This window comes from Phalacrocorax carbo, chromosome 19 (genome assembly GCF_963921805.1).
Source record: "Phalacrocorax carbo chromosome 19, bPhaCar2.1, whole genome shotgun sequence".
Classification (NCBI taxonomy): Eukaryota; Metazoa; Chordata; class Aves; order Suliformes; family Phalacrocoracidae; genus Phalacrocorax; species Phalacrocorax carbo.
Genome location: NC_087531.1, coordinates 2,305,551 through 2,316,425, shown reverse-complemented (window position 1 = coordinate 2,316,425; position 10,875 = coordinate 2,305,551). Strand labels below are relative to the sequence as shown.

The following is a 10,875-nucleotide window of genomic DNA, read 5'->3' as shown; positions in this document are numbered from 1 at the left end:
GAGTGCTGGCACTGGCACCCCAGAGCCCCTGGCAGCAGCACCCCAGAGCTCCTGGTGCCCCACTGTCCCCAGAGCCCTTGGCACCCCAGAGCCCCCAGCACCCTCCAGCTCCTGGTGTGGGCACCCAGAAGACTGTAGCACCAGCATACTCACACCCTGCAGCCCCCAGCATGGGCACCCCAAAGGTCGTGGCACGGGCACCCTGTACCCCCTTACATGGGCACCCCAGAGCCCCTGGCATCAGCACCCTGCAGCCCCCAGTATGGGCACCCAAAAAGTCATGGCATCAGCATCCTGGCACCCTGATCCCCCAGTATGGGTACCCCAAAGGTCATGGCACCACCACCCTGCAGCACCAGCACCTCAGCATCCTGCAGCCCCCAGAATGGGCACCCCAAAAGTCGTGGCACCAGCACCCTCTGGCCCTTTACGCGGGCACCCCAGAGCCCCCAGCATGGGCACCTCAAAGGTCACGGCAGTGGCACTGTGCAGCCCCCCCCCCCCAATGTGCACTCCAGAGCCCCTGGCGCCAGCACAGACCCCCTCGATGATCCCCCCGCTGCCCCTTGCCATGGCCGCCGGCCTTGGGTCGCCACCGGCGGCGATGCCGGGGGGCAGCCAGGCCCCGTGTGAGGCTGCACCCCACATGTCGGCCATGGGATCACGGGGGGTGCCCGGGAGCCACTCCCGGCCGCCGTGGAGAAAGGGCAGCGTGGCAGCGAGGGGCCGTGGCTGGCACCCCGCTCCGCGGCCCCCGGGGGCCCGGCTGCCTTTCAATGGGCAGGCCCCGCTTCAAAGGAGCCCCCGGAGCAGGAGCAACGCCCGGGCGGGCCCCAGCCCCTTCCCCACCCTCGCTCCCCGCAGACGTGGCGAGGACAGCTCTGCTCCCCGCCGCCGCCACCCACCCACCCGCCCGGGGCCCTGGCTCCGCGGGGGGACCTTGGCATCGCCACCCATCCTCCTGGCACGGAGCGGGCTGGGACCCACCGAGGCCAACCCCGGGGGGCACCTGCCGCCGGCCGGGAACGGGGCGGCCGCGGGGAGAGGTGGCGGCGGCGGCGGGCATGGCGGTGCCGGGGGCCCGCGTCCGGCCCCTTGGCCATGGAGGAACAATGATCCCTTGGTGCCGGGCTGGAGGACAAAACGAGCCCCGCGCTGGAATGCCAGTGCCTCAGCAAATTATTGAAACAAAAATAACATTTCTTTGTACAATAATCCTGGGGCGGGGAGGGTCCGGGCAGCGCTGCCAGGGGCCCAGAACTGGTATTTTTCCACTGCTTTCCTTTTTTTTTTTTTCCTCTCTCTTTTTTTTTTTTTTTTTTCATTGCCCCCCTCCCATAACTCCCACCATTGTTCCTTCCCCCACTCCCTTCCCACTCCTCCCACGCTCGGCACCGCATGAGCGGGGCTCCCTTGTTCCTGCTTGCCCAACGCGTTCATGGGCCGGGAGCCCGGGCCGGCCGCCCAGCGCCTTCGCTCCCCAGCTGCCGGGTGCTGGCGGGGGGCCAGGCGAGCTGCGGAGCCATAGCGACCGGCCCGCTCCCCCGGCAATGGTGCCCACCCCTCGGTCCCAGCAGATCCCCCCCCCCACCTCCCTTCCCCATCCCCTGGGACGGGCATCCAGGCCACGAAAACCCCGCCGCCGGGAACCCCTGTTGCGGGAGCTGGGGCGGCACAAATTCCCCCTTGGTTCATTATAAGCAGGTTCAGGGCCTGATTCTGCGCGAGGCGGTGCTGCTGGCAGAGATGCTCCGTGCGCTGGGAAGGGCTCGGCGCAGGGGGATGCAGGCAGGAGCCCCCCTCGTCCCCCCCCCAGCAGGTCAAGGCCAACCCAAGCAGCCCCAGATTTATGTGTTACAGACACAAACAGCCCTGGCGCTCCCTGGCCACGTTTTCCTCTGTTCACGTTTGGGTTTTTTCCCCTCGTGTAAAACAAATCCCCAGGCTCTGACCCTTCGTTATCTTTGCCTGCGCCGGCTGCTCGCTGCTCCTTCTCCCCCTCCCTATTGCCCTCCGGGTGCCCAAGGACGGACCCACGCATGGAAAGGGACAGAGGGACAGAAGGCGATTCGGGGTGGTCGTGCTCAGCGGCGGAGGTGCAGCAGCTGCTCTGCAAGAGGGACCAGCACCATCGGACCGTGTCAAGGACAAATTATTCTAATGAGCTTCCTACTGTAAACGAGCTGCGAGCAAACGGCGCACGGGAAAAACCCACGATGCTTTCGCCGTGTTTCAAGCATCCCTCAAAGCTGGCCAGGGCAGCCGGGATGCTGCGGGGTCAGCTCTGCCTTACCATGCGTGTGTGACCCTAATTTAAGGCCAGCTTGCGCCCGATACGGTGCAAAGTGCCGCTTGTGCCAGGTGTGACCAGAATTATCAGAGCCTGGGACTCCTTGTGAACCCGCACAGCGGGCTCAGCTTTGGCACACAGGAGGGACACACGGACGCAGCCTGAAATAGATGCCGGCCCTTGTCCCCACGCCGCGGCCCCCGGGGAGGGCCGACGGTTGGGCTCCTGGCTGGGTGCAGATAAGGAGGCAGCGGCAGGAGCTGGGCTGGCTCTGGCACGGCAGACGCAGCCAGTAAATTTCCACTGGGGCAGCTCCGAGTTAATGAGCTCAGTGCGTGACCGTGGCCAGAGCAGGAGCTGCCAGCGGTTGAGAGGAATTCCCCAGGAAAGCCGGGACAGGAAGGGACAGGGACCATTCCCACATGAGCGTCCCCGTGCACGTCCCCACGTGGGTCCCAGGGGACAGGACCCAGCCCTTAACGAGATGAACACCCCAGGAGCGAAGCTCACACAAGTGAGGAGTTAAATATGGCAAACGGGGGGGCCTGAGGTGTGCGGCTTGTCTCCGAGGTGACATTTGAAACCAAAACCCCCGATGATTTGGGGATTTGCAAGAGCATCAGCTCACCCAACGTGGCCCAGCTCTTGCTCCGTAACCGAGGGCCTTGGGGACGCAAACCCGTGGGAGCATCTCCTCCCTGCACAGGTGCTCGTGCTGTTGTGGCAGCTCCAAGGTCAAGGCTGGGCTACAGAGGACGGAGCAGAGCCCTCCCTGTTCTCCCCCACCTTTAAAACAAAGCCAAGGCAGTTGTAAGATGTTATTTCATTGCTGGATTATTTTCCCTTTCGCTTTATTTTGCTATTTTGGAGATAGAGTCCAGAACCCTAAAGCAAAGGGAGCTGTAAATGAGCAGGGCTCATTATGTACCTGGGTGGATCAAGCGAGACCGACTGCCAGCACTTTTGGCCTCCAGACCAGTGAAGCGGTGACTGGCATCCCTGTTAGAGGAGGGGATCCCAAAGCAGGCAACCACTGAAGGGAAGCAGAAGCTATTCAGAGCACAGCATGGTACTGTGCGGTTACTGGAGTGATTTTGTACTCTATTTTACTGTGCCTGCTCCAGCCCCAGTGAGCAGCAGACCCAGGGATGCTGCAGAAGCCAGGACCAGAGCAAGCAGCCATCGTGAGAGCAGAAGAGAGGGACAAAGTCCCAATACAACCGAGATGCTATTTGTACCCTGAGCTTTAGCCGGATGATTCACACCCGCGGGCGGAGGCGGTAGCTCCGGCAGCATGGACAGGCAGCGCAGCGGCTACGCCAGGCTCATCCCCACCTCGCTGCTCTGGCAGCATCAACAGCCCTGCTCCAGCTCCCCACGGACGTGACTCATCCCCCACGCGAGCGTGCTCAGACGTCAAACGCAGCTCGGCTCCACGGCAGCAAAATGCAGCAGCCCCTTCTGCAGATGCAGAGCGGCCAAGGGGAGGCACCTGAACAGGGTCTGGGCCCTCCTCAGGAGCCCCAGACCAGGGCTCTGTGCTGTCAGAAAGAGCCACCAAAACCCGGGAAGCTCCAGCATCGCTGAGCCCGAGGGAAGCAGCAAAGCCCTCGCTTGCCAACCCCAGCTCCGAGCCCTCCCGCTGCTCCTGCCCAGGGCCACACACCCCCCGGGCTGCCACGCTCAGCCTGGAGGCTTAGAGGGGTCCTACCACACCAGCGATGGGTGCTTCTTCAAAAGCAGCTTTTCCCCCAAAAAAACCTGGGTGCTAATGCTGTTGGAGTGAGAAGACCCCCAGCTCCTGCCACTGGAGCACCAGACAATGCTCCCCGAGGAGCAAGGCTGCTCCCACGGCAGCGTTTCTGGGTGAGAGCTCTCCCCCTACGCGGCAAGCGGCTACAAAATGGATAGCCCACGCCGAGCACCTCTTCCTTCTCGTGTTTCTTACCTACCGCTCTGATCCTCCAACTCACTCAACTGACTCGGTTCCTTTAAGTTTCCTGCTTTCAAACTCTACGCCAGCCATTTATCACCTTTCCCTTTCGAGTTTTCTCGCAGAAAGAAGCACTGAAAAGAAATATACAACCTTATTGTTTGCTTGTTTTCCAATACAGTGAATTTATTATATGTTGCAAAATCAGCATTCAGCTTTTTAGTGTACAAAAAAGACACTAGCTCTTAAGAAAAGATTAGGAAAGCTGAAGACTATGCTGCCTTTAAACTGTAACATTTTGGCAAAGTGAAAAGCTCTTTTGTAAACTCCAACTCCATGGCTCAATATAGTTTTATCCACAGTACAATATTACAAAGTAAAACACAGTATCAATAAGTTAAGATCATACTTAATCATCACCTAGAACTGGTTTCTATTAACCCAAAAAGCACAAAATTTGCCTAGCTTCATAATCTCTAAAGGAAAAAAAAAAATAAAAAAAAAGGCAGATTCGACTACAATTCTTTAACACAGTCCAAAAGAAAAGTGAAGCAGAAAGTTGTTGAATGCTAATTGGGTCTCACAGTTTGGATATTCATTAAATATTTTCAGTTTTTATATTCAAATTTTAGAAGTTCCAGAATATACATGTAAATGTACACAATACATCTTTGTATACAACTCTGTTTGCAAAAATATCTTATAGCAGATGTATAAAGATTGAGATCCACCTCTATCCCCCTCCCCCTCCAATGCAACAAAAAAAATCCCATTCAAAATATTAAGGATCAGAAGGAGAAGTGTTTCCACAGAAGAATTTACTCATCCTGGGTTTGTAGCTGCTGCCTCTTCCACCATCCGAGTTTCAGACCTCTCACGCACCGCAGTCGGAGGTGAAGTTCCCACCAAGCCCCGCGGCTCGGCGCGACGGGTGGGCGCTGGGAAATTCAGCCTCGCCACCGAGAACACCAAAACTCGCCTACGCAGGGGCTGGCCTCGCCGCTCGCAGGTCTGGCGCCCGCCGGGGGTTCTGCAGTGACGACTCTCACAGCGGGTCCGAGAAAGCGCGGCATCCCGACTCCTCCAGGCGGCCTAGTGCTCCCCTCCGGATCCCTGCGGCTCTGGTGAAATCCACCTCGGTGCACACATCTGCAGCCACGGGAGGTTTGTTGGAGCCTAAGCAAGGCTTGAGCTCGGGCACTGCTCGGACATCGCCACCAGCCGCCGCTTACTGCTTCGGAAACTCATGCACCGACCAGGTGCCAAGACCCCACCGAGCAGGAGGACAGGGTTTTCTGGACAAGAGCTCCTCGCCTTTAACTCGCGCATATTTTCCAGCTTTCCCTGACGAGCAGAAGCACCGGAGGCAGGCAACGTGACGTGAACGGGTACGCCCGCAAGAGATACAGCTCCCTAAACCTCCCGTCGTCTCTATTCGGAGGGGGAGGGATGGCACCGAAGCGTTCCCAAGCCCCAAGATGCTCATCAGGACTTCCCTAGCGGGGCTCTCCGGGGCGCTCACCCTACGGACCACCACGCTCCTCGGACATCACACCTCTTCCCCCCCCACCCTCCTTCACCACTCCGCTTCCGCACGCGTCTGGTTTTGCGGACCAGAACAACGCGGCTGTCCAGTGGCAGTCCGTGGACCACGGCCGGCGGGACGCCGGGCCAGTAACGCGCAAAAGCTCAGCCACCTGCCTTCAGCCGGAGGCTTTCGTTTGAAGAAGGGGATGGCAAAGTCCCGGTGGGCGCTGGACGCAGCGTGGCAGGGAGAGAAACTCAGGTTGCAAGCGACAAAGCAAAGCGGCGGCCCTGGCCAGACGACGCAGCAAAACCAATCTAGCCAGAATGGAATTTTTTCTTTTTCTTTTTTTTTAAATACAGCAGATGGACCCACTTTTTTTTTTTTGGATGGAAAAAAATAAAATACTTCTTGGGTAAGAACTCTTTCCCTCCTTAACTCTGCCATTCCGCTCCTTCAAAGGGTGAAAGACTCTTCAGTGCATCCTCCAAGGGAAGGAGACGCCACAGGAAAGTAATCCTTTACTTTGAGATAAACGGAAGCGGGAAGAAGTCAAATCACACAGGCTGGCAGGATTAAAAGGGGAGAGGGGAGAGAAAGAAATAGCAGAGTTAAAGGACACCTTTGTGCTTTTTGGCGTGTTTCTCACACCCTGGCCATACTCTAAAAATGTTCCCTTCAAGTCCAAAAAAACAAAAAAAAAATCAAGAAGAAAGACTGCCCCGAGAAGCTGGCTAGATAAAGCACAACAGTGGAAGTGACCCGCATGGGAAAGCGCTACCTTACTTCTCTCACGCTCGGGCGCCTGTTCTGAGAATGATTTTCTGCTGCTGCTTCTTTGGAAAGACACACAAAAAAAAAGCAACAAAAAAAACCCAAAGAAGAAAGCATCACATCCCCTGCCCCCCGCCCCCTCCTCTCTCATGGGTCAGTACAGGTAATAAAATAACTTCTCTGGGTGACCAGCCGATAAGCTTTAGTAATACTGCAGTTATAAGACAGGAAAGGTTCTGAAACACTTGGCCTAAAAGGAAAAGGGAGGCACAGTTTTAGAAAAAGATGCTTTTTTTTTTATACAAAAATAGACCATAGTCTCATTAGCCATTAATAAAATTGGCTGCCTTGGTATAAAATTATAAAAGTCAAAGACGGACAGGTCTCAATCTTCCCAGCACTGGTACGTGAAGGTTAATGCAGGCATGCTGGAGAGGTCACTGCAAAACATTTACGCCCGCTGCTTCCAAACGCACAAGCGGATTAAAAAAAATGTGGTGGTGTTATTTTTTTTTTTACCATAAAGGATCCACTTCTGCACTGCACAAGGCACTCAGTGCAGATCCCCGGGCTGATCCCCTCCTACTGACACAACCACCTCAAGAGAGCACACACCGGAGATGACAAAAGCAGGAACGAACAACGAGAGCTCTGGGTACTTGGTGTATTTAACGCGGTGCCGTGTGGAGCAGACAGCTTGCATATGAACAGTCGCAGGTGCCAGAGAAGGAGGTAACCTAGCAGCATTCCAGTTCCTCACCATTTGAAGGACAATTTGTAACCCAGTGAACCCGGGCCAGGGGTAATTACACTTCATGCCAAACTTTAATCCATGAAAACTACTGATTCTTAACCTTTGGGAGCTTCGTTCACTTTAGGCAACTTTTCCCTTAAGTGTCAAACGCTGGCTTCAAATAAGCAGATTTTTTTTTGTGTTTTTTGTTGTTTTTTTTTTCCTCATTTGTTACATTCCGACATTCAGAGAGGCTTAAACTTGAGAGGGCTGTGCCGGGCGCTGGGCTTGCGACCCGGCTCAGACGCGGACATGACAGCTTCGGCATCGTAAGTAATCCTCAAGTTCTTCAACCACGAGGAATTAATGCTCGTCTCTGAAAGGAATCTAGTTGTATAAAAGGGAACGTAACGTCCAGGTGACTTTTTTTTTTGCCCTACCCAGTCCAGATTAGTGCCAGCTAAAACTGCTGTTGGTCATACTCTGCTATCAGTTTTTTAATGTGAGCCAGTTTGTTGTGGAGGTATTCGCAGCGGTTCTTCTCTTGGCTGTAATTGGGGTTAGTCTGTAAAGAAAAATGAAAATGCAGTGACGGGAGGCAATTCTTCAGAACTCAGCGACACCTACGCCGAACCGAGACGGGGCTATCGGACCTCAGAACATTAAAATACAACCAAGGAAGGAAGCTTTTTCTAGCTGGAGGAGTAGGTACCCGTTTAAAATGGACCTACAGTTCAAACAAGGCAAAGAACAAAATCCCTTTTCAGCAATACCCAACTCCAGGAGCCTCATCACACAGAAAGACGACTACCTTGAGCAAGGCTCAGCCTAACTTGGAGCAGCTGGGCCACACGCATTAGGTTCCAGCATGCACCACCTGCCCTCTGCTCCACATTTGCACGGAACTGTGCAAGTCTGGAAGCATTAAGACAAAGATGAACTTGCAACACACAGGGAATCTCTTCAAAAAGCTCCTAAATCCCTCGGGGGTGGCAGAGCTCAGGGCGATATTAATGGATATTCAAAAACCTCAAACCCCACCCCTGGTGTATGGATGCCCCAGCCTGCCTCGGCATTTCTACCTCATCCAGCCAAATTGTAAATCCCTCCAGTCAACAACTGTTGCTTTACGTATACATACAGAGATGTAAAGTATTCTGCATGCCCCATACACCATAAAGCCATGCTGAGCCCTGCAGGGGACTATGTACCCAAGTGATTCATGGTGGAGACTGCGCTCAAATCCTACCCCATATACCAGCAGATCCCGAGACCTGGAGGATCCTGTTATCACTCAGCCTGAAATACAAGCTGTTCTTTCACTCAACGGGATAAAGGCACTAATTTAACACACTTCATTCTTGTGCTAGCATGCCACTAACTCAGACGGATACTCCAAGGGTTAGTCGCAGCTCCCCACAAACCCTTTCTGATCCAGAGAAGGACCACTTTTTGGATGATCTTGAGCTGAACAAAGGTCTGCTGGAAAGCTTTGGAGAATGGATTTTTCACTTGGCAAGTACCCATCCCTTTCAGTCACTAGGGGCACCACCCAAAAGCCTTTCTTACGGCCAGCTATTTCTACTTACCTTTTTAATTTTCCGATATTCCTGTAAAATTTGATCATGGATGGTCTAAAAAGGAAAAGACAGCTTATTATTTTCAAAAAAGCCAACAGCCCCCACAACCTACTGCAGTAGGCAAGCATTTACCGATGGCTCAACACACACATCTCCTCCAAATACTGACCAAAACCTACCCCCTCCACAACCTTCCATGTCAGATCTGACGGCTACAACCAGCCTCGCTGACTCCACGACTATACTGGTGCTGACACCAGAAGCACTGGAAGGATCAGGCCCCATTCCCCAAGCCAGGAGAACTACCTGTTAACAGGCACTTGGGTTGGCAGGATAATTGACATTTCCTCCCCAGCTCAGACTAATTTTTCCCCAAGATATAAAAATAATTCAGTGAGGAATCACTGAATTTCTCAAAGAGAGGGGAAGGATGTTTGAGGGAGGAAACAGTGCTTAGTACAATAGGTGCTCTGTAAAAATCTGTTTATTATACTCAGTGAGACTTACTTTCTGAAGATAATGAATAGTTAAAGCTCTTTTAAAATCAGTCTGACAAGTCAAATAATGCTACATTATTAAGACCAAAGATTCCAGAGAAACAGATGACCCCGTACTAACTCCCCTTCCAGCCCCGATACACTACCATATGTGCGAATATGAATTTTCTGGCTGGGATACACTAATAGCTTCCAGCAGCTTTTGGCTAAAGACGCCAATTGTCTCACTGAGGCCTTTCCTTGTCAACAAGTACCATGATGTGTGCTCCAGCTTGAAAACGAAAGAACACAGAGCTGTTTTAAGAACAGTCTACAAAGCTGTCAGCTGTGCGCACGTTCTGCATCCACCAGTTCGGGGCTCTGGGCAGTATGTTTTAGACACCCACCCATCCCAAACCAGCCCCGCGACTAGAACGAGCTGTAGCATTGCCACTTGCAGAAATAGCTTTTTGAAAGACAGCTTTCTGCTTCTACCTTATATTCTTCAGAGCCCTGCAAAAGTTGCTTCAGCTTGGCATCTAACTGCGTAAACCGTCGCGTTATCCTCTCTATCCGAGCGTGCAAGTCTCTGTACTCGCTGTATTCTGCATTGAAGTCATTTTTGTAACTCTGACGCTGCTCCGAAGAGGAAATGGCTGCGTATTTTCTGGAAGGAGAACAGTTAATCAGTTTAGTAAGTCTTCTCTCCGGACAGCGCGAATACAGCAATGCCAAAACCAGGATGACAAGTCTACCGGGCGACTGCATTCGAAAACAAAGTCTCTTACGATTTGCACGATAGTAGCACAAAATTAACTGTCAGAATTACTGCCTTGACCTCTGTGTAAAACAAGACAGTGTTTGCTCCCAGAATTTCCTGTCTATGCCAGATAGGGTGGAATAGGCAGGTACAGCAAAGCCTGGGAGCAGCTGTGGGTGTAGGAGGACATTCAGATAGCACTGCTACAGCTTTTCTAACTCCTGCTGTCCCGCAGAACATGGAGTTCTGCATCTGTGCCAGACCTTGGAACAGCAGGAATACGATGCTTCCAGTGTTAAGAGTCTTTACAGGAACACAAAAAGCATTCAGCTATCATTGCAAAATGCTCACAGTACGACTATGTGGCAAGTGCACAACAAAAAACCTTGTTGAACAGATTGAATGTATCTCCACCAGCTTCTGAAGATACCATGAACGGAACACAAGGGCTCATGTTTAAACAGATGCGCCTTTGAGGTCCTCTGAAAGTAATTCAGCTCGGCAAAAAGCCATTAAACCTGACATTTTGCAGGAAGCCCAGCAGCCAGTCCTCTCCGATGGTAAGGCTCATCTCTTTGTAGGTGATGACTCTAATTTGCCACCTTACTCTGCAGCAGCGCCAGCTCAGCGCACGAACATGTGTAAGCTAGCTTAGGTATCGAATTAAGGGAAAACTTCCACCCTGTTAACCTAAATGTGCTCTAGCCGTCATGAACCGATTCCCTGCCAGGGGTTGGTATTAGTAAGCATCTACACAGGATTCGCTATTATGAGATAACAAAGTTGTCCTCACCAGCATGAAAC

The 10,875-nt window shown here is 53.1% G+C and overlaps 1 protein-coding gene across 1 annotated transcript in view; it reads right to left on the bottom strand.

Annotated features, from left to right (window-relative positions):
• Nucleotides 1-7,172: 7,172 nt before the first annotated feature.
• ELL (elongation factor for RNA polymerase II) overlaps nt 7,173-10,875 on the bottom strand; it is a 53,466-nt gene continuing 49,763 nt past the window's right edge. Inside the window, exons 10-12 of the mRNA XM_064469259.1 lie at nt 9,807-9,978; nt 8,845-8,889; nt 7,173-7,820 (exon numbers count right to left, since the gene is read on the bottom strand). Of these exons, the coding sequence (XP_064325329.1) occupies nt 7,716-7,820; nt 8,845-8,889; nt 9,807-9,978 (322 nt within the window). The 3' untranslated portion in view covers nt 7,173-7,715. The remainder of the gene's footprint in view (nt 7,821-8,844; nt 8,890-9,806; nt 9,979-10,875) is intronic.